At 38.3% G+C, this 27,285-nt stretch overlaps 1 protein-coding gene and 1 non-coding gene across 3 annotated transcripts; both read left to right on the forward strand.

Moving 5' to 3' along the window:
• The first annotated feature begins 1,076 nt into the window (after positions 1–1,076).
• On the forward strand, positions 1,077–24,966 carry LOC109005965 (sucrose nonfermenting 4-like protein). 2 transcript variants are annotated; one of them, XM_018985087.2, is made up of 13 exons: positions 1,077–1,665; positions 1,829–1,916; positions 5,610–5,744; positions 6,139–6,273; positions 6,384–6,443; positions 7,211–7,300; positions 19,704–19,838; positions 19,952–20,096; positions 20,242–20,415; positions 21,340–21,403; positions 21,533–21,602; positions 23,686–23,800; positions 24,441–24,966. In XM_018985087.2, exons 1-13 carry the CDS (start codon positions 1,541–1,543, stop codon positions 24,530–24,532), a joined length of 1,428 nt encoding a protein of 475 aa, XP_018840632.1. In that variant the 5' UTR covers positions 1,077–1,540; the 3' UTR covers positions 24,533–24,966. The 2 variants fall into 2 exon arrangements, with proteins under 2 accessions (XP_018840632.1, XP_018840633.1); XM_018985088.2 differs by lacking the exon at positions 7,211–7,300.
• Positions 2,273–2,426, forward strand: LOC118344103. The gene has a single exon (XR_004797868.1). It is a non-coding gene; the product is annotated as a U1 spliceosomal RNA (small nuclear RNA).
• Positions 24,967–27,285: the final 2,319 nt, after the last annotated feature.

Genomic DNA, 27,285 nt, shown 5'->3' on the forward strand with positions numbered 1-27,285 from the left:
TATTTAAGGAGATTTTAAACCGAGCATTATAACCCTTTAGATCTCATAGAGTAATTCTATGGGAAGATTTTAAAAGTATATATAAAATTTAATCTATATTTTAAAAAATGAAAACGAAGATTTTCGCAACTAGTTAAAATTTTCATCCTAAATTACCAAAACATCTATTTATACTGAAACTATCCCATCTTGACAATTGAGTTTTGTTACTCATCATCTCACATACCACATATTAAATTTATTTTTAATTTTTAATTTATTTTTACTAAACTAATTGAGATATTTTATTCATCATCCATACACCATATATTTAATAAAAAAAATATAAAAAATTAAAAAACTATGTGTGATGTGAAGTGTAAGAATGATGAATAGAATTTTTCTATGATAGTTTAATTCAGTGCAAGTTGACAATTTTAGTAGTTTGAAATACAGGTTAAAAAATGGCAAATTATATTTTTTCTTTTTTTCTTTTGTATAAAAAAGTAATACCATGATTAAACTTGGATTTTATTATTTTTAAAAAAGAAAAACGATATTCAATATTCAGTATTCATTATCATTTTAACCATTCTCCTTTTAATATTCTTTAATGTAATATTAAATAATTGATAGATAAGTGAAATATAATAAATATAATAATTTTCAAATTATTTAAGAGATGTGTTAGATTAAAAAAAGATATTATAAAAGTAATATTTATAAATTGATATATCAAGATGCAATATGTTAGATTTATTTTATATTGAAAAGAGTTTTGTAATTTAAATTACGTGAGTTTGTAATTTTATTTTTATATAAATTATTTTAGAGGTAACATTTATTTGTAATATATAAATTGGAACGACATATTTAGGTACTTTTTCGTTAAATAATTGATATAAAAAATGATTTATAATGTCTCAATAAATGTAACAGAAGAGTATCAACGTTGAAGACAAAATCACGAGAAGTTAACAGTTCCACCACAGTTAACAACAATGGTAGAATTCTCTGCTCCGTCGCCACCACTAAATAACCGCACGTGCGAACATAACCATAAAAATTTCATCAATGTCGCAGGCCGGCTGAGAGAACTTTTTATAATAACATCAAATTCCCAAGTTTCGTCTTTCAGGGCTCCAAAGTCCAAATCGGACTTGATTCGTATCGCACCCTCTCGGTTTTCACACCCACTTTTAATTATTATTATTAATTTTTGGGCTCTCACTTAGGGCTTTGATCAATTTGTCGCCAAGCTCGCTCGCTTCGACCTCACATATGTTTTCGACTGGAACTGGAAGTCCTTTTGGTGCTCTGTTTAGTGGATTTTCACAGCTCGAAAACATTAGGGTCAGGGGATTCGTCCGCTCAGTTGGTTTGTTTGGGGGAAAAGATTTCTAGGGTTTGATTAATGGATTTTGTGCTCGATGAGTCTGAATTGACGTAAAACTTGGTTGAATTTGTTATACATCAAATAAATCATTTAGAGAACTGTGTAAATTAAGTTGATTTGCTTGGAAGGTATTTCTCGAAAATCAGTTATACATTCGCGGGTTGAATGTTCGGGTCGAACATGGACTCTGTGCTGGACGCCTCCATGGTTCCGGCCACGGTGCTGGTCCCATCTCGCTTCGTATGGAGACATGGGGGGAATAGCGTGTCTCTATTTGGCTCTTTCACACGGTGAGTTCTCTCAAAATTTCCATTTTACTTCCACTTTTTATTGCTATCTGGAAATCTTTTAATTTGAGTTTTTAGAATGCTGTTTAGATTAGTTTTGAGTTACTGAAGAATATTTTGTTTTAGTTAACGGGAATTTTTTTTTTTTAAAATTGTTTTGGAGAAGGTGGTCTCAGCTCATACCAATGTTGCCTGTGGAGGGATGCGACAATGTGTTTCAAACTGTATATGGCTTAACGCCGGGATATCATCAGGTCAGTTGGCGGTTTTGAAATTAAAATAAAGGCAGTCTGAACAATTAATTTCGGTGCTTTGAAGCAAAACCGGTTAATAACGGTACCTGCATGATGAATTTAATTATCATACTAAGTATTCGTACATACGTGAAATTTGTTTATCAAGCATATGCAAGCAAGTTAGAATTTATTTACAGCGGACATATATGAATGCTGTTAAACAACTGCTGCATAGATTTTGGCCAGTGTCAATGCACTTCATTGGTATACTTGAGAAGCAAGAGGCAAGAAAGTATCAATAAGGTTGAAGAAGATGATTAGCTTGAGGCCAAGAACACTGAGATCTATGTAGGGATCAGAGGCAGATGGAGATATAATTTACCTGAATGGGGTTGCTGGGTGATCAACAAGGCCCCATAGTGTAGGCTGGTGATGTCCATTGCACTTAGGAGGTGTGTCTAAGGTCTCCCCGACTGGGAGGGACTACATAATTTTTGGAAGTGAGGCTTGTGCATGTGTGACCCTTAAAAAAAGCAGTTGGAGAAGAAGCCCATAAGAGAATGTGCTTATGATATTATTACTATTTTCGCATCACCATCTTCACAGAGATAAAATTTATGGCGCTAATTAAAATAGCACTTTAGGATTTAATTCATCATGCTTGTGCTCAAAATGAGAATATTCAGAATGCCAGTTACTTATTGAGGGAACAAAAAATAGGCTGCCAAATTCATGAAGGTTAGTCTTTGGAACTAAACTGGGGATTGATCAATGGAAAGATTAGCAATGTTGTATCATGGGAACTATTGAAGTCTTAATATTGCTTCAGCGTCCATTATTTGGGAAGTGGAATATTTGGTGTTCACCTCATCCAGTATGAGCGTTTACCAATCCAAGGGTGAACCCATTATATGTAATTTGAGCACAGGTTGTGAAGGCTGTCACAACCTTTATTGAGATGAAAGTGAACTTTTGATAAGTTTAAAGAAGAAAAGACAAATGGAGGATATTTGATATGTGGTGGCAGTGAACTATGATAAGTTTTTACAAGTAGGTTCGAGTCATATGTGTTGCAGTGAATAATGATGTGTCTTGCACTTTCTGTAGTTGTCTAAAGAAGTTTAAAGCATTTGTAAGAATATTGGTGGATTTAAGCTTTTAGAAAGAGTTTAAAGCATAGAATTGTTATTTCTTCTATTGACAGCAATGCGATAGAGAGCTGGAAAAGCCCTATAGAGAGTGCAATCTCCACACCAACCGCCCCAAGCACTTCCATGTCTATGATCAATAACCTCCTTCCAAAGCGAATCCCCCTCCAAATAGTACCTCCATAACCACTTCCCCAATAGGGCTTTATTAAATGCCCTCAAGTTGCGCACTCCCAAGCCTCCATAAGAGATTGTAGAACAAATTTTATTCCAATTAACAAGATAGAACTTTGTTTCCTCCCCCACTCCACCCCACCCCACAAGAAAGTCCTAAATAACTTCTCAATCCTATTAGTCACCCTTGAAGGCAAAGGAAATAATGAAAAAAATAAGTGGGGAGGATGGATAAAGTACTCTTAATTAATGCGAGTCTACCCCCTTTCGATAAATACATCCAGCCAACCTTTTCTTTACTTTCTCAACAACCCCATCCCAAATGGCTCTAGCCTTAAATGTCGCCCTCAACGGAAGACCCAAATATTTCATAGACAAGGAAGCCACTTTACAACCCAAGAAACTCGCCAAGCTATTGATACTAGGCACCACACCCACCAGAACCATTTCAGACTTACCAAGGTTCACCTTGAGACCCGACACTACTTCAAAGCATAACAAAAGTGCCCTTAAAGCTTGAATCTGGCCATGGTTGGTCTCACAAAAAAGAAGATTATCATCTGCTAAAAGGAGATGGGAAATTATGAGTCCATTAAAAACATAGGTTGAAGCCCAAAGAAATAAAGTATGGAAGAAGAAACTTCTAAGCTCGTCTGGAGAACGTTCCTTATCTTCAAAGTTTCGACCATTCCTTTCAATCCAAAGACACCACATGATACATAAAGGAATCATTCTCCATACATCCACAATATGGGAATTGCCCTTACTCCTTTGCTAACAGGCAAACAAATCAACCAACCTCTTAGGCATCACCTATGCAATACCAGTTTTGTTAACAATCTCCACCCATAACATCCTTGCTATCTCACAGTGAAGTAAAAGATGATCCACCGACTTTCCACTCTTCTTACACATATACCACCAATCCATCACGATGAGTCCATGCTTTCTCAAATTGTCCATAGTCAATATTTTTCCAAGAGATGCAGTCCAACCAAAGAAAGCAAGTGATCTTAGGCGGCACCTTACTTTTCCAAATGCACTTCCAAGGAAACAAAATATACTTTTGACATGACAAAGCCTTGTACAATGATCGCATAGTAAACTTCATACTCCTAGTATTCATCTGTAGCATCCTGTCCACTCCATTACTATCAATATATGAAGTATACAATAAACTGAAAAAATCAGAAATAAGTCCTATTTCCCAATCATGAGCAGCTCTAAGAAAACGAACATTACATCGTTCAAGCCATGTAGCACTCAAAGAGTCAATGGTATCGAAAGCTAACCTTTCAAGACTTGGCCTCCAAGCATACTGCTCCGTAAGGAGTTTCTCATAAAAGAGACAAATATGCTCCTTGATCTTGGTTTAATTGTTTTACGATTTTAAATGGTTTAAATTTTAGCTACATGACATGCCATGTTTCTGCTAGAAAATCTTATAGAAATCCAATGGAGGGTCTAAATTGGAAAAAATTGCATGTTTGAGGATTAAAAATTAAAAATGATTAAATTAAAAAACCCAATGACTAAAGAGATAATGGTGTAAAACCCAAGGATTGATAGATTATGTACTCAACCTAAAATGAGTACTTGGATTGCATACCCAAGTACTCATTTTACTTGGGTATGAATATTTGGGTATGCAATGACTAAAGAGATAATGGTGTAAAACCCAAGGATTGATAGATTATGTACTCAACCTAAAATGAGTACTTGGGTTGCATACCTGTGATGCTTTTTTAATAAGTATGGTTTTATATATACATATGCATGTGGATTTAGTGTAATTATAAAAGGAGCATTGAAACCTTATGCAGAGTTACCTTTTAGGTCTTATGGAGGATAAGTTGTGGAACATCCATAAAAAAGAAGCAGAACAGATTTCTTGGGAGTCAAGATTGTTTTTAAAGGTGCAATATAAGAGAGCAGTTTACCAATCATAGTTATAAGGTGGAGTGGAGTTTATTTAGTGGCTTGAAACTTAATAAAAAAACAAGTTAGCTGCACTATTCATTAGATAGTTCCTTTTATTATCTTCAAATCAATTTCTCAAATGGCTCTTATTAATCCTGATTCTGATTCTGCACTTGGAGTTCCCTTGGAATTCCTGATACACAGTTCTGGTGGGTGGAGTTGTTTATTCAAGGTTTACTCCCCTAGGGTTGGTCTGAGGGGCCCTACCTTGGTGAGGTTTTACATCATTAAAAAATATATGTTGGCCTAAAGTGCTTGAATCTGTTGAAATAAATGCGGTCTTCTAAATTCTTGTAATTTGAACAGAATATTCTACCATAAGTATATCATGCTTAGTATGCTGAAGATGTTTTACCTTTATTTTTGGAGATGCATGGATGTGCTTATGTGTGGATTACCTAACATGCAGTTCAAGTTTTATGTTGATGGTCAATGGCGATATGATGAGTCCCTACCTTATGAGAGTAGCGAATATGGTATGGTGAATACAGTGATTTCGGCTACGGATTACATGGATGTTGATAATGAAGCCTTTCGGCGTATGGTGAGTTGGTTGTTGTGTTTATTTGAAATAGTGGTAACCAGGATAGTTGTTATCATTCTAGTGAGGTAAAAAGTCTTAGCAATATCTATGAGCCTGGAATGGGCTTCACTTGAGGAATTATTACGAAGTTTAGTATTTCTAATTCTCAAAGAATCTGTGCATGCATTCATTGCATTGAAACCTAGAAACAAGCTTTTTTCAGTCAATCATGAGAACTATGTGTTGTTCGGGTACAAGTGTATGTTTCCTAGTTAATCATTTTTTGATTGTCTACCTTTTAATATCCTATGCGACATGAGTAAACATTATACTATTGGTGTTCAGTTGCATCTTACTACTTATTTGTTACTTTTTTATACTTAACGCGTCATATAAGCGAACCGTTACAATGCAGGCTCGAGTTACAGATGGTCCGCAGACTGAGATGGTGCCTAGTATATCAGATGCTGATTTACAGGGCTCACGTCAACGTGTTTCTTTATTTTTGTCTACTCATACTGTCTACGAGTTACTTCCTGAGTCAGGCAAGGTTTGGATGCGCTACCATTTTCCTTCATTTAAGACCTATGATTTACTGTCTATCTAATGGTGATGTGAATTGGTTCCTATCATTATAATCTAAAAACATCTTGTTTACAGGTTTTTGCCTTCGATGTTGATTTACCCGTGAAGCAAGCATTTCATATATTGCATGAGCAGGTATCTATCTATTTTATTTATGCTGAGGCTAGAATTAAGTGCATTTTGCATGTTTGGCATGTTTTCTCTGGATAAAATTGTGTTGTATTACTTGTTAGAGTGCAGTCTAGTGGTTGAAGGACAGGCTTGGGATGAATTGTAGATTCAGACATCATGGGTTTGAATTTGCACTAGGAGTTCCTCTGGATTAACTGATACATGATTATGATGGGTAGGATCTGTACGGGGCTTACTCCCTAGTGGCAAGTTTCAAAGGGCCCTGCCTTGGTGAGGTTCTACCTCATCAAAAAAGAAAATGTGTTGTATTAATAGGGGAAAAGAAGGATTCAAAGTTTCTATTCACTTTGATGTGCATTGTTTATCTCATATATGGTAGAGAAACATCACTATGTCTAGAATGAATACATGGTCGTTTCAATTCAGCATTCTGGAGGTGCTAAAGTCCTGAAAAGCTGGTCACTGTCTTCTCGTTTCTCTTATGTTTTTGGACATTTTAATTCCTTAATGATTAAAAGAGCAATGAAATGCCCTAGTGATTCTTTTTGGGGCTTGTGGGCTTTACATTTCACCCTTTATGCAATCTTGTACAAATAATCTACTGTTTCTCGAGTTAATTGTTCCAGCCAATCCCTAAAGCTGTCATTGTAGGGAATTCACCTAGTCCTTAGCTTCCTGCTTTACAATCTCTCTTGTTTTTTATATTCTTGCATATTTGATTTTTTTTAAATGACCTTGGATGTGCACCTTCTAAATCAAGCTAATTCCAGGGGATCCCGATGGCTCCTCTTTGCGATTTCGGCAAGGGCCAGTTTGTTGGAGTTCTTAGTGCATTGGATTTTATTTTGATATTAAGAGAGGTATGTGCATGTCGGGAATTATGAACAATTTTCTCTGGTGTGTTTTTTTATTTTTAGTGAAAAAATCTTGTAATAGTTATTTTTTTCTTATAAATTGTTGATAGCTTTTATCACTAAAAATATCTACCTTCATTGCTCTTGAAGCTACCAATCTGCAATGTTTAGGGACAATGCATTAGGGAAGAGAAGCCCTTTAGATGTCACTATGCTTTACTTTAGTGATAGAATTAGGGGGTGGGATTACTCTTATAAAGAGTACTCTCTCTAATATCCCTACTTATTTCCTATCTTTATTCCCTTTACCAGTTGGTGTGGCCAACCGTATTGAAAAATTGTCTAGAGATTTTCTATGGGGAGGCTTGGGAGAGGAGACCAAAACTCCCTTAGTGAGTTGGAAAAAAATCTGTTGTCCGATTGCTGATGGAGGTCTGGGTATTCATAATCTATGTAGTTTTAATAAGGCGTTGTTGGGGAAGTGGCTATGGAGATATCATGGGGAAGAGGAAGCATTGTGGAGGGGGGTGATTGATCGCAAGTATGGTAGTGATTGGGAAGGATGGTGTACCATGGAGAGCAGGGATTCATATGGAGTGAGTAATGGAAGTTTATTAGGAAAGGTTGGGGTCGCTTCCTAAAACAAGTTAACTTCTCGGTTGGTGATGGTTCAAAAATCAGATTTTGGTTTGATGTTTGGTGTGGGGATGTTGAACTGTCTCGAGCATTTCCGGTTGTTTTCAGGTTGGCGACTAATAAGCAAGCTTCAGTTTCCGAGGTGATGGTATTTTCCAATGGAGTGGTGCTTTGGGATGTAGGCTTCTCCAGATCTGTCCAGGATTGGGAAGTAGAGGAGGTTACTGATTTTTTTAGACAGTTGTATTCAGTGGAGATAAGAAGACAGGGCAGGGACCAACTATGTTGGAGTCAAATAGCCTCTAAAAAATTTTCAGTTCGGTCGTTTTATAAGGTGATACTAAATCAGTACCATATTGGCTTTCCTTGGAAGAGGATTTGGAAGGCTCATGTTCTGTCAAGGGTGGCTTTTTTTGTATGGACAGCAGCAATAGGGAATATTCAGACTATAGATAACTTGAAGAAGCGCGGAATGATTGTTGTGGATTGGTGCTTTATGTGCAAGAAAGAAGCGGAATCAGTGAACCACCTACTACTTCATTGTGAAATGGCTAAAGTGCTATGGGATGGTGTGTTTGGAAGGGTTGGGCTGTGCTGGGTTATGCCAGAAGCAGTGGTCGATTTCCTAACATGCTGGGCCAACTTTCAAATGCATACTTGTTCCCAAGTGGTAGCTGCATGGAAAATGATGCCTTTGTGTATTATGTGGTGTATTTGGTTGGAGAGAAATGAGAGGTGCTTTAATGATCGGGAACGCAATAGAGATGCATTTTGGAAGTTTTTTATAAGCACTCTACTTAGCTGGTTCTCTGCTATTGTACTGAAGGGTGGAGCTGTAAACGAGTTATTGTCTTCGTTTTTCTAAGTTTTAGAATGTAACTGGGTGTTTCTTGTGTATACTTCCTGTGTACTCGGGCTTTGCCTATTACATTGCGCTTAATAAAGTTTTTACTTATAAAAAAAAAAAAAGAATTAGGGGTTGTTCGGAAGAGGTTTCATCTCATCCCATCCCATCCCATCTCATCTCATCTCATCTCATCTTATCGCATTCTCAAACATCACTCAAACTACAAACACTTTTCAATTTCAAATATTCAACTTTTTCATCTAATAATTTTTTTTATAAGTAAATTTTTCATCTAATCATTACCTAGTCATTACTACTTTTCTAAACTTCTAAACAAAACACAAAAAACAATTTAACTTTTTCAAATCCAAAAAAAAAAAATTCATAGAACTCGGTTAATCATGGGTCATGCCTTTTAGTTTGGTGGATTTTCTAGCTAGCTGGAGAGGTCTCCAAGATAATTCACAGGTTGCAGCAATCTGGAAAATGGTCCCTCTTTGCATGTGTTGGTGTATATGGTGGGAATGAAATGATAGAAGTTTCGAAAACCGTGAGAAGAACCCCTAGGGGTTGGCTCAAGTGGTAAAAGCCTTGGGCTTGGGGGTATGCTCCCCCTAAGTCCAAGGTTCAAATCCTCTTGAGTGCAAATAATCTCTAGGGGCTACACCCCCTGGTGAAAAGCCAGCAATTTAACCAATTTCGTGTAGGGAAACTTCCGAGGGTGCGGTGCACGGGACCGGAGTTTACTCTGCAGGAGAGGGTCTGAAGGGCACTGTCTTGGAGAAGTTCCCGTACATTGTTCTCATAGTTGGGGTTAACGGACTAAATGTCCATGACTTTTTACTATCAGTTGTAAATTCTAGTTAGATATTTCTCATGTATACTCCCTGTATACTTGGGTTTTGCCTACTCTTATGAATAAAATACCTTGATTACCGATAAAAAAATATCCCAAAACAAATATAATATTAAAAAATTATATTCTAACAATATTTTAACTTTATAATTTTAACTACATTCTAAAAATTGTGAACAGTTTATGGAGCTGTCAATGTGTGGGATGGATTGAATTAGTTTCGAAAGGGGCTTTGGGTGGTATTATTATTATGTGGGATAGGAAGTTAGTGGAGATGGTAGATCGTTATGTGGGAGAGTTTATGGTTGCTTGCCGATTCAAAAGTGTGGATGATGGATTTGAATGGGCTTTTGCGGGGATTTATGGTCCCAATGTGGATAATAGTAGGAGTATTCTATGGGATGAAATGGCGGGTGTTTACTGCTGTTGGGAGGTTCCTTGATGTTTTGGAGGGGATTTTAACATTACTCGGTTCCCTAGCAAGCGAGTGGGGGATAATTATTTCTCTCATGCCATGAATGATTTTTCAGATCTGATTTTTGAGATTGGTTTGATCGATCTTCCAATGGTTGATGGGGATTTGTTGTGGTCCAATGGAAGGGCATGGTCTAGGCTGGAGACTTCTGGTTTCATCTTATTGGGAGGTTCATTTTCCTGATTTGAGGCAGAAAAGGTTACTGAGAGTGTGTTTTGACCATTATCCTATTATGTTGGAGAGTGGGGGCACTTTTAGGGCAGGTTTGGGGCACAATACAAAACACAAAATTCTCATTTCATCTCATCTCATCATTACACATTTTTCAAATTCCCATAAAAAATATAATAAACAATTCAACTTTTTCAAATCCCAATACACATTTTTCAAATTCCAAAACAATAATAATATTAAAACATAATATTTTAAACTTAAAAAAAAAACACAAAATTCTCATCTCACCCCCCAAACCTGCCCTTAGAGGACTAAGGTATTTTAAAATTGAAAATATGTGGTTGGAGGCTGAGGGTTTTGTGGATAGGGTGAGATTGTGGTGGTCTTCGTACTCTTTTTCTGGTACTCCGAGCTTTGTACTGGCTGGTAAACTTAAAAGTATTGAAAACAAATTTGAAGAAGTGGAATGTTGAGGAGTTTGGGAACACGGAAAATAAAAGGAAACTTTTGATGCAGCAGTTGCAGAGTTTGGAGGAAAGGGAGCTGCTGGGGGACTTATCTGGTGAGGAATTGGAGAGAAAAAAAGTGGTGGTGGATGATTTAGAGATCACTTTAATGGATGAAATCTCTTAGAGACAAAAATCCCGGGTCCTTTGGCTGAAGGAAGGTGACAAGTGCACGAATTTTTTTCACTGTATGGTGAACTTTCATTGAAGAAATAATGCTATTGAGGTTCTTCATGATGGTGAAAACATCATTTCAGATCAAGAGGTCATTGAGGATCATAGTGTCAATTTCTACTAGAAGTTGTTCAACAAATAATACTCATGGAGACCAAAGCTCGATGGACTGTTTGTTGACTCCATTGATTAGGCAAGTGCTGAATATTTGGAGAGAGCTTTTGAAGAGGATGAAGTTCTTGATGTGGTTAGAGGAATGGCAAGGGATAAGGCTCCGGGTCCGGATGGTTTCTCAGTGGCTTTCTTTCAATTTTGTTGGGATACAATGCGGGATGATATTATGAAGATTTTTCACTAATTTTATACATTTATGAAATTTGAGAAAAGTTTCAATGCTACATTTATAACACTTATTCCCAAAAAGGTAGGTAGGGGCTGTGGAGATGCGGGATTTTCGGCCTATTAATTTGGTGAATAGGGTATACAAGATAATCGTATGAGTATGGTGTTGGGAAATATTATATCAAAATCTCAAAATGCCTTTGTAAGAGGGAAACAAATTCTTGACTCAGTTTTAGTTGCTAATGAGTATGTAGACAGCAGAATTAAATCAAATGAATATGGAATTTTGATTAAATTGGACATGGAAAAAGCTTATGACCATGTCAGTTGAGATTTTCTATTGTATTTGCTTGGGAGATATGGTTTTGGAGAGAAATTGTGTATGTGGATCAAACATTGTATTTCGACGTCGAGATTTTCCATTTCGGTGAATGGCACTCCGGTTGGGTTTTTTAATAGTTCACGTGGTTTGAGACAAGGAGATACGCTATCTCCTTTTCTTTTTATCCTTGTCATGGATGCATTGAGTAGAATTTTGGAAGCGGAGGTAGAAGGAAGGTACTTGTCGGGTTTTGAGGTGGGCAATGAAGAATGGAATAGCATGAAATTATCTCATCTTCTTTTTGGCAATGACACTTTGATTTTCAATGAGCCCAACCAAGAACATATTCAATCTTTGATAGCATTGTTGTTATGTTTTGAAGCTGTCTTGGGTCTTAGGATTAACCTAAACAAGTCTAAAATTGTACCTGTGGGTGCTGTAGGTAAGATTTGGCTAATATTTTGGAGTGTAAGAATGTTTCACTGCCGTTGAAGTATCTTGGTCTTCCCTTGGGAGTTTCTTACAAATCTATTTTGATATGGGATGGGGTGATTGAGAGAAGGTTGACTGGATGGAAAAAGTTATATTTGTCTAAAAGGGGAAGAATTACTTTGATAAAGAGGACGTCGTCTTATTTTCTTACGTATTTTCTTTCACCTTTCCCTTTGCTGGCTGGGGTTGCTAGAAGAGTGGGTGGGGGGATTGGTGTTCTAATAAAGTTAGAGAAGCATATGGGGCGAGTTTATGGAAGTTTATTAGGAAAGGTTGGGGGGAGTTTTCTAAACATATTTTTGTTTTTTTGTTTTTATAAGTAATATAAGTATTATTAATCCAAGAATGGGCAACAACTGCCAATTACAAAGTAAGTATGTCCTATCTACGTAGGCACATTAGAAACTAACCACAGCAATGGCCCAAGTACAAAGCATTCTGAAAAAGAAAACTTTTAGCTCCTCCATAGATCTCTGTCTTCAAACATCCTCTCATTTCTCTCCTGCCACAAGCACCACATAATACAGATAGGGATCATCTTTCAAATCACTTTGATCTGATACACACATCGGATAGAGGTCCAACACACCAATATATCCACTACAGATTCCGGCATAACCCATGCTAGTTCCATCCTCTTAAACACCTCATTTCAGAGAGTCTTGGCTACATCACAATGTACCAGTAAATGGTTCACCAACTCACCTCTTTTACACATACAACACCAGTCTGTAATGATTATCCTCCTCTTTCTCAGATTATTTATAGTAAGAATCTTGCATAGTGACGCTGTCCACACAAAAAAAGATGCTTTAAGAGGCGCCTTGTGTCGCCAGATCCTTCTCCAGGGAAACTGTATCTCTGGCATTTGTGTGAGGACCTTATAAAAGGACCTAACAGTGAAAACCCCTCTCCCTGCAGGACTCCACCACAGGCTATCTTCATGCTGGGTACTTGGACGACACGAATACAAGAGACTATAGAAATCTGCAAAACTCTCTATCTCCCAATCCTGTGCCGCCCGGTTAAAGTTGATATTCCAGTGAATACCCCCTTCTAAGATTCTCAAAACCTCCGCCACTGTGACATCTTTGGCACTTGCTATTAGGAAAAGTAAAGGAAACAAGTCTTGGAGAGCACCGTTGCCACACCAAACATCCTTTCAAAATCTAATCCTTGAGCCTGTACCCAACTGGAACCTAGTATGTTGATGAAAGATCTCCCACCATTTTCTAATATGCTTCCATAACCCCATACCATGTGCCCCTCTAACTTTTCTAGTGCACAACTCTTCCCTAAACCACCATATTTATTCACAATCACCATTTTCCATAAGGCTTCTGGTTCCTTGGTATATCGCCACAGCTATTTGCCAAGGAGCGCCCGATTAAACAACCTTAAGTTTCTAATACCCAAGCCTCCACTCAAGATAGGACGGCACACCATCTCCCACCTGACAAGATGAAATTTAAACTCTTCTCCTAAGCCACCCCACAGAAAATCTCTTTGTAACTTTTCAAGATGACGCGCCATGCTTGCTGGTATAGGGAATAATGATAAGAAATATGCGGGTAGATTAGAAAGTGTACTTTTAATCAATGTAATCCAGCTTTCTTTTGACAAATACATTCTCTTTCACCCTGCTAGTCTCCTCTCTACTTTTTCAATCACTGTATCCCAGATCGAGCATGCCCTCAAAGCTATACCCAACGGTAATCCCAGATAAGTCATCGGAAGAGATGCTATCTTGAAACCCAATGTGTCCACCAATTCTCTAATATTCTGAACCTCTCCAATCGGCACCAACTCGGATTTATCATAGTTTACTTTTAAACCAGACATTGCTTCAAAACAAAGCAAACATACCTTCACTGCCCGCAACTGACCTTGATTAGCTTCGCACATAATAAGTGTGTCATCTGCAAACAACAAATGATAAATAGAGATAAAACCCCTTCTCGAAGATCCAATCTGGAAACCACTAACAAACCCATTAGCCAACAATGCTGCAATCATCCTGCTTAGTGCTTCCATAACAATAACAAAAAGTAACGGAGACAGCGGATCCCCTTGTCTCAAACCACGAGAACTCTGGAAGAAACCCTCGGGGCTGCCATTGATCAACACTAAGAACCTTACCGTAGATATACACCAACTAATCCAAGACCTCTACTTTTCACCAAAATCGCACCTACCCAGTAGGTATAGAAGGAAATCCCAGTTTACATGATCATATGCCTTCTCCATATCCAACTTACACATAATTCCTTGGTTGCCAGCCTTCAATCTACTGTCCAAGCATTCATTGGCAATTAGAACCACATCAAGGATCTGTCTACCCTTAACAAAAGCATTTTGAGACTTAGTCACAATCTTTCCCAACACCTCTCTTAAGCAATTAGCAAGCACTTTCGAAATAATCTTGTAAACTCTATTCACTAAGCTAATAGGCTGAAAATCTGTGATCTCACTAACCCCAGCCTTCTTCGGTATTAAAACAATGAAAGTGGAGTTAAGACTATTCTCAAACTTCTCAAACGAGAACAACTCCTGAAACACCTTCATGAGGTCTTCTTTAATCACCTCCCAGCATTCTTCGAAAAAGCCCATAGAGAAACCATCAGGACCAGGAGCCTTGTCTTTTACCATTTTCCTGACCACATCAAAAACCTCTTCTTCCTCGAAAGCCCTCTCCATCCTGGCACCATCCCCCGGTTCAATAAAGTTAAAAACCAAACAATCTAGAGTAGGCCTCCACCCCACCTGCTCCGTAAGGAGCTTTTCAAAGAAATCAACCACATGAACTTTAATAGCCTCTTCTTCTCTGCATTCCACTCGCTCAATTTTCAGCACCTTAATGTTATTATTTCTTCTATGAGAGTTTGCAATACTATGGAAGAACCTTGTGCTCCGATCCCCTTCCTTTAACCATAGTGCCCTTGACTTTTGACGCCAAGACAATTCCTTTTGCAAGATTATCCTCTCAAGATCTGCGACCAATAAAGTTTTCTGAGCTTGCTCTTCCACATTAAGAGGCCTCCCCTCTTGTAGTCTTTCTAACACTTGTATTTCCATCCACTTGGCATTTTTATTATCCTCTATGTTCCTGAAAGACTGTTTATTCCATTCCTTTAGGTCTCTTTTTAAGGCTTTCAACTTATTTGCAAAAATGAAACTGGGTGTACCCTCGAACCGATACGAAACCCACCATTGCTTGGCCCTCTCCACAAAACCTTCGGATTTCAACCACATGTTCTCAAACTTAAAATAACGTCTACCACTCTGAATTCCTCCACAATCAAGCAAGATAGGCCAATGATCCGAAGCTAAACATACCAACCGCTTTTGCCATACATCTAGAAAATGTCTTTCCCATTCTGGTGAAATTAAGAAACGATCCAGGTGGGTCCAGGTCTGATTATTTGACCATGTGGCGGGGCTCCCTGCAAGTGGTAGGTCTATCAAGTTCAAGTCAAAGATACATTCTGAGAACTCCAAGCTAGCTGGCCTCAATCTTCTATTGGCAAAACTCTTACTTTGGAATCTAACAACATTGAAATCACCCCCAATACATCAAGGAAGCTCCCACCAACCATGAACCCCCGCTATCTCATTCCACAATAATCTTCTATCCACGTCTAAATTGGGTCCATACACACCTGCAAATGCCCACATGAACCCATCTAGCATGGTTTTGAAAGAGCACGCTACCATAAATCTCCCAATATATTCCTCTACTCTCTCCACCACCCATCTATCCCACATTACTACAATTCCTCCCGATGCCCCTGAAGAGGCCAAGTACACCCAATCTACATAGTTACTGCTCCAAAGAGTCCTCACAATCTTCCTATTGATTACCTTCAACTTTGTCTCTTGTAAACACACAATGTCTGCTTTCCACTCACGAAGCAGGTGCCGGATCCGAAAACGCTTCTCTACCTCGTTGAGACCACGGACATTCCAAGACACAATTTTTGGCTTTATTTAAGAACAACCGGCCCCTTCCCTTTCACCCTGCTCCTAGAGGAGCTACCTTCCGAGTTCATCGACCAGATCAACCTTTTAAGTTCCCGATTCTTCTTCAAATCCCCCTTCCTTTTTTGTTGATCCCCGACTTCCATAGCTGTTAACAAAGCAATGAACTGCTCTTCATACCCCTCACAATTAATTCAAACAAAATGTTGAATCTCTTTTACCTTATGTATAACCCAATCTGAAGTTTGGTTTGGAAAACAACAGTTGAAAGGGATGGGATTTCCCATTCTGTTACTCTGGAAAGGCTGAAAGTCATCCCCTCCAAAAAACTCCTCCAAGCCCAACTGTTCGCAAGTCTCCGGGAGGAATAAATCATCCTCCACAGAGTGCATAAGGTCATCCGACTCCTCATCCCCTTCCTCCAACTCAAAACTCTCAAAAGGTTTGACAAAAAATTTCGCCGAAGCCAAACCCAAGCCTTCCTCGTCTGTCAGCGACATCTGAGTCTCCCTCGACGCAGAGAAGCGTGATTCAAACTCCACTAGGGCTTTTTGCGCACAAAACGCCGGCGTTGACTCAGCCGGAGCCATGCCCAAGCCTTCCTCATTTGTTGGCGAGGTTTGAATCTCCCTCGATGGAGAGAAACGTGAATCGAAGCCCCCCAACGCTTTCTGTGCACAAGATGCCGGCGCCGTTGACTCATCGGTGACCTCCCCACCATTCATCGGCGCCGTCTGTGCCACCTCCATCGTCGGTGGGCTTTCTGGCACGAACCCGATGCTGTGCAGCTCCTCTGAGCCCCCTGGGCTCACGCCACTGGGCTGAGAATCAGTTCCCTGGACTAAGTCTTTGCTGGGCTTATGTTCACTGTAATGGGCCGTTGGTTGAGACGGCCCAGCCCCTTCTGAGAAATAAGAACTCCTCTGCGTTTTGGCCTCGAAGGCCCACCAACCTTACGCCAAAAAGCTTTCCCCTTTCCCCTTTTATTCTGATGGGCTTCTTTCTGGGCCTTACCTGGCTCTTCACCAGAGTTCCTGTTAAATCCACCCTTATTACCAACCCACTTCTTATTTGCTTTTAAAACATTCGTCCCCTCCCTTTCCTTAATTAGACCAACAAAACCCACTATCTCAGCCATATCTCTCTGTAGGAGACGAAGCTGATCCTGCATGTCCATCAACAGTCTTCTAACCTCCCACGTCTCCTGACACACCACAGATTTCCTGCCATGGTAGTGGTTCAACTCAAACTGTTTTGATGGTGCTTCACGACGCCAACTCCTTTGTCCCCTGTCAGAAGCTTCAGCACCTCCTTCCATTTTCTTCCCTGCGTTTGGCAACGTCGACGACAACACCTCCTTATACGATCGAGACTGGTGTCTCACCGCTCCCTTCCCAAAACTCCCCTGACCTCCACCAGTCAAAACATCCGCATTAATGGACTCCTTACCACTTTCTAAGAGCACCTCCCTCAATTTCCTCCAACCCCAACCATTCTCTTTTTCTGGAATACATAGAACATTCCTCCTCCCCCCTTGATTATACTCAAAGACTTCAAGGTATCTCCCTCTACGATTTATGCATCGTTGAGCAGTAAGACAACTATAACCTTCTCTAGTAGCCGAGTATACCTCCTTCTTCCCCTCTTGTAGGCTATCCTCTAATATCCTCCCAAGCCACTGCGTTGAAGATGAACCCAGCAACACTGCATGATTAGACTTCCAGCTTCTCTCAGTGACTCGCAAAAGTCCACCACCCACTTTTGACTACGTGAAACATTTGGATTCAATCACCACTTCTTTTGGAAAACCCATCTTAGACATGTAGAAACTTAAAACCAGTTAACGCATCATCTTTACAGAGGAGAAATGCTTTTCAGGAAGACAAACGGGAAGAAGAAACGAGTGCATGTGTGGGGAATCAGCTCTTAAGTTTAAGGTGGGGGAAGGGAAGAGGATTCTCTTTTGGCATGACATCTGGTGTGGGGAATCAGCTCTTAAATGAAATTTTCCATCTCTTTACAGGATTGCAAGGGATCAAAATGTTTCTGTGGTAGATTATCTTCAATGTACGGATAATAATATTCTATGGAATGTTGACTTTATTAGAGATGCAAATGTCTGGGAAGTGAATGTTGTTTTGGATTTTTTGGGAAGAATTTATAATTCAAAAGTGATGTAGGGAAGAGAGGATAGGCTATTGTGGGATCATGCTGGAAATTCTGGAAATTTCAGGTTTTCAGCCAGTTCTTTTTATAAGGTGCTTAATTGTCATTTTGGTTGTGTATTCTCCTGGAAAAGCATTTGGAGGGTGAAGGTACTTACTAAGGTGGCGTTCTTCAGTTGGGTGGTTGCTCTAGGGAAAGTATTGACCACGGATAACCTTAGAAAACGTGGTTTGTGTATAGCTGATTGGTGTGTCATATGCAAGAAGGATGGTGAATCTGTAAATCATAATTTTTTACATTGTGAGGTGGCAAAGTCTTTGTGGAATGAGGTTATTGGTCGGACATGTTTATATTGGGTGATGCCTAAGGAAGTTGTTGATCTTCTTGCTTGGTGGTGTGGTTTTGAGGTAAGGAAATGTGTTGCTGCCAGATGGAGAATGATTCCTTTGTGTTTAATGTGGTGTTTATGGCTGGAAAGGAATGAGAGATGTTTTGAAGACAGAGTGTTCTTCTGAAGATCTTCGAAATTTTTTCTTTTCTACTTTGAGTTTGTGGGCTAAGATCTTTGTAAGGAATGATGATAATGTACTGAATCTGTTTCTGTCTTAGTTTCCTACTTCCTAGAGTGTAGTAGGTATTTCCTTTGTATACATTCTGTATACTTGGGCTGTGCCTATTCTTGATAATAAAATTCTTCTTAACTATAAAAAAAAAATAATATTTTTATTCAACTTTTTATTTCTCACTTCCCAAAACCCAATAAAACACATCATTACTTAAGCCATTTCACTACTAGTCACAAGCCATTTCACTACTAGTCACAAATTTCTCATCTCATCTCATTCCCCAAGCATCCCCTTAGTTTTGACATATAATGAGATATTTTCTCTGAACTGTTTTGGTACACACCTAGCAGGTAGTGTTTAATGCATTGGTGGTCATTTGGAGAATTTTTACTTTTGGTGTTGCTCCTAGGGTTTTCTTCATTAATATGAGGAAAATTTTGAAATATTAGAAGGCTCCTAATGTCTTAGTATGGACATTTGGAGGTAAACAAATGATTTCCTCTATTTATTTATGGCCAAATGTGTAGCATTAAGAATATTGAACTTTTGCTGTTTTTTGGTGCCAGTAATGTTTGTAGTACGTACATATTGTTGAAGGAATTTGTGCTATATGAGAACGTATTGTTTACGTGTTTCTTGTAAAGTTCAACTTAACAGAAAGCAGAATCTTGCTTGTGTTTCCATCAGTAAAATTATTATTTACTGATCAAATAAAAAAATTCAACTTAGTAGAAAAAAAGTGTTTGTTATAAAGTTCAGTTAAACATACACTTACAAAAAAAAATCCATCCAAACATATACTCATGAAAGCATGCGTTTGCATGACTAAATAGTTGATAACGTTGTTTAGCATTTAACTTGTGTGTTATTTTTAGCTTGGGAGTCATGCATCAAATCTGACAGAGGAAGAGCTTGAAACACATACTATATCTGCTTGGAAAGAGGGGAAAGCGTATCTGAACAGACAAAATGATTTTCATGGGAGAGCATTTCCGAGACGTCTTATCCATGTAAGAATAGCATCTGAGATGTTGGAATCTCTGGCATGCTGCATGAGTTTACGATTTCTATTTTTTTTAACATATGACTACTGTCCATTGGCCTCTATTTCTGTTGATTGCAGGCTGGTCCATATGATAATTTGAAAGATGTTGCTCTCAAGATTCTGCAAAATGAGGTGGCCACTGTTCCTATTATCCATCCATCTTCTGAAGATGGATCATTTCCACAGTTATTGCATCTTGCTTCACTTTCTGGAATTCTAAAATGTAAGCTTTTCAACTTGCTTCTAAATGACAATAGATAATTTTGTAAAGCTACTTATATGTAAAGAAGAAGAAGAAGAAGATTTTGTAAAGCCATCTGGCTAACTGGTAGTCTATAGATATTAAACCTCTGGATGTTAATTTTCAGGTATTTGTCGATATTTTAGACATTGTGCGAGTTCATTACCCATACTCCAACTGCCAATTTGTGCAATTCCTTTGGGTACATGGGCTCCACAAATTGGAGAAACAAATCGGCAGCCGTTAGCAATGTTGAGACCTAGTGCTTCTCTCAGTTCAGCACTAAGTCTGTTAGTTCAAGGTTTGATTCTTGCTTACATCATGATAGAGGGAAAAGGAGAGGGGGTTGAAGGGTGAGGTTGGGGAGAGTCTACAACGTATCAATTCACTGTCTATTCAATTCTTGGCCTTAAATTTAGCTTGTATATGTGTTCGTGTGTGTTTGTCCATATTCAACATATCTAGTATATTTGTTATTTTGGAAAGAAAAATATACCGCACGTTTGTGTTCATGAAAGTTTTGGAAAGAAAATATATGTTGGAGGAATAATTAATTGCATTATGTACAGTTCACAGTTGAATGGGGTTTTTTTACTATGATGCTGCCTTGCCCATTGGGCACATATCTACTGCACTTGTTGCAATGTCTTTCATGTGAGGTTTCACATGCAGCAGTCATGTTATTACTATTGGTGGTTTTCTTGCACACTATTAAAGGAGATGGCCTTAAGTATGTTTTATTTGGGTTTAGAGAGGGTAGAGTGATTGTAATTATATATGGACTCTATGGAGAATAATTAGCATAATTCGTCGAGATTGATGGTGAAGAAGAGTTTTATTTGTAATTTTCTACTGCAAATTTACCATTACAAAAATAGATATAGCACAGCTTTGTCACATTATATCTGTCTAGCTTATCCATAAGTATATTTGGATAAATGAAAATATGATTGAATCATGACCATAAGTTTTGGTAGCTGCCCTTCTTTTGGTCCATTTGAGACTCCTTGTGTGTATGGGCTGCACGATGAGACACAGACATCTTCATTCCTTAAAATAGCTCAATCCTTTGGAAGGTGGCTATTCATTACAAGTCTTTTATATGATACCACCAAGAGGCATGACTAGTTGAAAGCAGTTGTGCCTTTCGTTCTTGTAGCCATATATTTGCAAAATTATACTTTTTGCATGCTCTGTAATTTTTATGTATCCCTTGCTTTTGCAGCTCAAGTCAGTTCAATACCAATAGTTGATGATAATGACTCATTAGTTGATATATATTGCCGCAGGTTAGTGTTATTTATTACTCTCATTAATTGTTGTATATTATATACTTCTAAGGTGCATAGAAATGATTCTTAGCTATCTTTTCATTGTCTGCTAGGGACATTTTTCCTTATTTATGTATGTTTTGACAGTGATATAACAGCTTTGGCTAAAGACACAGCTTATACACATATTAATCTTGATGAGATGACAATTCATCAGGTAAAGGCCGTAACTTGTTCTATTTAACCAATCAACTGTTGTGTACATATTTTGTGTGAAGAAAAAGTGTTTTTCATTGGTAGTTGTATTGAAAATGTTGTAGTTCAGCTTAAGCCACTTGTGATACTGATCAACAGTCTCAGTCTTGAGAGTTGATAGATTACTTCACATGTTGATAATTAGTGATGCTATCATGTCCAGATTCGTAGTTTTCATCTTCTGGCATTTAGCAGTGGCATTTTTCCAGATGCATTAAGGCCATGTTTGGGAAATGAGATGAGTTGAGAACATCTCATCTCGTCTTAAAACTTCTCATAATTTCATTCCCAAACATCACTCAAATACAAAATACTTTTCAATTTCAAATCTTTAAAATTTTCATCTAATCATTAACTAATCATTTCAACTTTCTCAATTTCCAAACAAAACGCAAAAAACAATACAAGTTTTTCAAATTTCAAAACAAAAATAATATTCAAACAATTTTAAACTTTATAATATTTTATTCAATTTTTTCTCTCTCCTTTTTCAAAACCCAATAAAATATCTTAATTCAAACCATTTCACAACTAGTCACAAGTCATTTCACTGCTATTTATAGAATTCTCATATCATCTTATTACCCAAACATGCGCTGAATGTTTATTGCGCAAACTGAGTTTTGTACGTATCTTACGTATGTAGAGGCTAGGTTTAGTATGAGAATGATATTTAGCTCCAGGATTAGGGGTTTATAGAGGTATAAGATAGTTGGATCCCTGATGCATTCCTTTCAATTCTAAGTAGGAGTTGTTTGAATTCAGAGATAAATTGAGATGGTTTGTGAATAGTAGAATAAAATTTTGTAGAATATTATTTTTTAATATTATTATTGTTTTGGGATTTGAAAAAGTTGAATTGTTTATTATATTTTGTGTGGAAATTTAGAAAAGTTGTAATGATAAGATGAGATGAGTTGAGGTGAGTTTTGAATCCAAACAGGGCCTAATTTTATTTCCATGTTTATTCAGAGCCATAGTTCACATGTTGGGTTCAGTTGGTGGGATGGAGAGGAGTTTGGCATCGTGGAGGTGTAAAGGGAGGAGGGGCGTTGGACAAGATAGCAGGCAATTGATGGTGTTGGTGTTCTTTCTTTCTTTTGGGGTGTTCAGGCCGTGAGGGAACCATTGGGGCTGTGAGGGAAGTGGAACTAACAGTTGTGTATGGCTGTGCTCTTGTGGGAGACATTCTAAGTGCAGTTACTTGACTCAAGCTGACCTAATTGGTGGGAGTTTGATTAATTAGTCCAAAGCTTAAGTTGATAGGAATGATTCTAACACTGCATATCATGCTCCCCCTCACTTGCAGCCCACCCATTAGCAGTGAGCCAAATTGGGCTTTGCACATGTTGGATGTAAAGATAAATAAACTTTGAAATAGAATCTGATAGAACAGAATGCAGGTCACCAAGACTAGAACCAAGGACCTTGCATGAACCATGTACACCGCTATCACTCCCAAAAGCTTAAGCTGATAATTAAGGGGGCCAAAATACATACATACATACATACATATATATATATATGACTTGCCCACTAACCTGGAATGGTGGTGAAGTGGTGACCTGCAGCCTATACCCATTAGGTTTCTTTGGATTTGGGTGGTCAATTGTGGATGAGTTAAGGAGGGAGGTAGATTGCTTGCTACCGTATGCTCATTGACAAAATTTTACAAGTTTGAGCTGAGGAAATTGCATTCGAAAGTATGCATTAGTTAGTGTACCAACAGCCCTGGAATTTAATTCATCTCTCTGAAGTTAACCTACCATGAGCAGCAAATTTCATCAGAAAGCTCCTGCATTCCAGCTGTTGGGTTTCAATTACCAGGTTCAATGATATAACATTTGACAACAAAGCTGTATTCTCTGTTTCTTGACTTTGAATATACAATCTATTTCTGCTAGCTTCTTTTCTTTTGTCCTAGTGATGGTTCTTTTAAATTTCAACTCAGCCGAGCCTTAATTCTAACCAATTGTCTGCTGCATCAATCATTGTTACATAGTTTTTTATATTTTGCATCCCTCTCTCTCTCTCTCTCTCTCTAGGCATTGCGGTTGGGACAAGACTTGTACTCCCCTTATGAGCTGAGAAGTCAAAGATGTCAGATGTGTTTACGATCTGATTCGCTGCATAAAGTGATGGAGCGATTGGCGAATCCAGGTAAAGGTTGTTTTGTTGCGAACTTTTTTATGTGAAGCATGTCCTCTTTTAGTTTAAGTTAGAGATTACGAATATTGTTAGGAGTTTTTATGAAAATTCTGGAAGAAGCTCTTGCTTTTCTTGTGCATGCTCTTCTATAGACCTTGAACATCACCTAGGTTCCTGTTATGTACTGCATGTTTTTTAATAGCGCATGCTTTCTAAATTCATAACGACAACATAATGCTGTCCCTAAAACAAAATGGATACAATCATGCAGATTTGCATTTCCTCTGTAAGTCAGACAAATGAATTCCTGACAGTGTCCCAACCTCCAGAGAAACTTTCCTCGAGATAAATGTCGTATTTCGAAGACAATAGTCAGAGTCGTCCTGGTGGGATTACCTGGCATGCAAACAGTCACTTTAAAGTTGATTCACTCGAGCTTCATATAGAATCTGAATTTGCATAAATCATATTTTGTTGAGTTTGCTGGGTGTGAGGACCTTGCATATGCATAAATCAGTGTATCAGGGCTGGCATTGATTTTTTCCTCTCTTCTTCACCATCTTTGGCTAGCACTTAGTTCTGTCAATGTGCGGCGGCGTTCTCTTGAAATTTCATCATCGAATTAAGTGCCCTCTGAAATGTTGCATTTCAGGTGTCAGAAGGCTTGTTATTGTGGAGGCCGGCAGCAAGCGCGTGGAAGGCATCGTTGCACTCAGTGACATTTTCAAGTTCTTGCTTGGCTAATTCAAAGCAAGGACCAAAGAACATGGATGGGTTTGTGCAGTCTTTTAGGCATCCAGATGTTTGTGGGCATCATCAGCAGCTCAACTGTTCCATAGGGACTCCATTCGTTTACACGATGAATGGATATTGTTTCCATGATATATATAATTGGATTGGCCTCTTGCTTCAACGCCTGATTTTTAGGATTTTAGGTGAAAGAATGGGGCTGTAAATTTGAGAGGAGTCGATTGTCTCCCAAATTTGTTCGTCTGTTCCCCCATTGTCCATATTTACATCACGCCGCTACTTTCAGATGCATTTTCGGCACTTGTAATGTCAAAAGTTGCAATGAAGAAAGTGCATAAAAGAGACAAAAGGAGAATGGATGCTAAACGATTTTAGTTATTGTGTTGAATTCACTAAATTTATGAGATAAAATTACTTATTACTGTCAATTGGCATTGATTATTCTCAATCTCCTCGTGTTCCATGATGACTAATGTGCATCTTCCCGAAGCAGATGTGATTCATTTTCCTCATTTTTGATACAAAAAGCAGAAGCAGACATATCTTATAGGACATTTTATCTTATAGTAGTTTGGTGTGAACTAGAGATTAAAACAGTAGAAGACCACCGCCATTGCTTTACTCACCCAGCGTGGCCACTTCCTATCGACGTGTTTATTCCTTGGGTGACTCTATGGTGCTTTGATCTCGCATTCATGTAATCTCCACTGTGATATGATTTTTGAGATGTAAAATGGATTAAGGAAAATTAATGGTAGTAAAGCCTGAACATTAATTTAGTTAAAAATAATAGAAAGGATGAGCGCTGGATAGATATTGAAATGAGTCTCTTCTCATATGGGCACTTGTAAGGATCCTTTTAGATCCTCACTACCAATCACTCAGAATCACACAAGGAAGAGCAATATACAAGCACAAAGAACTTAGATGGAATGATCAAGATTCCATGGCAAATCTTGTAGAGAATTTTCGAGGGATTTTCAACCTCCAGAAAATTATCTCACTTAATTCTTCAATACCAATTACATGAACCCTCCTGCTTTTATAGAAGCAGTCATGAAGAAGAAAACAATGTAATGATCTAATACCCAAAACGCAAACTACAAAAAGCTAAACGCAAAGCAAGAATGCAACAAAGATGAAATGTGCCGTTTTACTTATTCCTTACAACAGACCAAAACGCACCGTTTCACTAAGGGACTTCATTTCGTTATGTCTGTTACTCTCAATCTGTTATTTCTGTTATTCCCATTCCACACAGAATGCACTCCAATTCTCTCCTTTTCCTCTTCAAGGCCTCCCTCGCCCACTGCACCCGTGACAATCCCTACCTCTTTAAGGCCTTGCCCACAAGGCACCCGTGACATATTACAGAATTGTGCCCACTAAATGGGGATATGAAGCTCTAAGGTCCCAGAGCAATTCCCACCTGAGCTTGGAAGGCCCTCAATAAAATCAATGGCAATGTCAAGCCAAGGACTTTGAGGAATAGGTAGGGGTTGAAGTAACCCTGCTGGCAGCATAGTCTCATGCTTATTCATCTGGTAGATTTGGCACTCCCTCACTAACTTCCTTATATCCTTCCTCATTCCTTGACAGTAAAAATCCAATCTAGCCTTCTGTAGAGTTTTGTGATACCCAAGATAGCTTGCTTCAGGATTATGATGAATATGCTGTAACACCTTTTGATGAAATGGTGAAGAAGGAACTAACAACAATTTCCCTTTTCTGAAAATGAGTCATTGCTAAAGAGAAAATTCCTTAGAGACTTGCTTCCCTTGTTGTAAATCAACCAAAAGATTAACAATATCAACAGAGAATGCATAACTTTGCTTAAGCTCTTCTAACCACACAGGAGTGGGAAATGAAATAAGAGCCAATGTGGCTGACTCTTCCTCCTCTTTTCTGGAAAGTGCATCAGCAATTTTGTTGTCTCTACCTCTCTTGTACTCAACAGTAAAATCATACCCCATGAGCTTTGAGATCCACTTGTGTTGAGTTTCAGTAGCCACCTTTTGCTCTAATAAATGTTTTAGTGCTTGTTGGTCAATTTTGATCTTGAATGTCTGACCCAATAGATATGGCCTCCACTTGCCCACTGCACACGCCAGTGCTAAGAACTCCTTTTCATAAGTTGACAAGGACAATGCCTTGCCCTTCAAAGCCTTGTTAAAGAAAGCAATTGGCTGGCTATCTTGCATTAACACAGCTCCTAGCCCCACCCCCGAGGCATCACACTCAATTGTAAATGCTTTAGAAAAGTCTGGCAACTTCAAGACAGGAGGCTTTGCAACAGCAGCCTTCAAATGATTAAAGGCCTCTTCAGCTTCTACAGATCAAACAAAGGAATTATTTTTCAATAACAATGTTAATGGGGCAACAATGGATCCATAACCTTTGATGAACTTTCTGTAGTAACCAGTAAGGCCTAAAAATCCTCTTAGTGCCTTCATTGTTTTTAGTATAGGCCAATCAAGCATGGAAGAAATTTTAGTTGGATCTGCCATTACCCCCTTCCTAGAAATAATATGCCCCAGATAATCAACTTCAGTAACTACAAACTTGCATTTTGATCTTTTTGCAAACAAGGACTGTTGTTGTAAAACAGATAATACTGTTTTCAAGTGTGCAAGGTGTTCCACCATGTTGTGGCTATAAATCAAGATATCATCAAAAAAAACTAACGCAAATTTTCGAAGATAAGGCTTGAATACATGGTTCATCAAACCCTGAAAGGTGGCAGATGC

This window comes from Juglans regia, chromosome 12 (assembly GCF_001411555.2).
Source record: "Juglans regia cultivar Chandler chromosome 12, Walnut 2.0, whole genome shotgun sequence".
Lineage (NCBI taxonomy): Eukaryota > Viridiplantae > Streptophyta > Magnoliopsida > Fagales > Juglandaceae > Juglans > Juglans regia.

Bases quoted from the DNA above. Each gene is read 5' to 3' on its own strand.
- LOC109005965 (XM_018985087.2), top strand. From the start codon at position 1,541: ATGTTCGGGTCGAACATGGACTCTGTGCTGGACGCCTCCATGGTTCCG. The intron at 1,917-5,609 runs GTCAGTTGGCGG...CCTAACATGCAG, and splicing joins TAACGCCGGGATATCATCAG to TTCAAGTTTTATGTTGATGG. The intron at 7,301-19,703 runs GTATGTGCATGT...TGTTATTTTTAG, and splicing joins TTATTTTGATATTAAGAGAG to CTTGGGAGTCATGCATCAAA.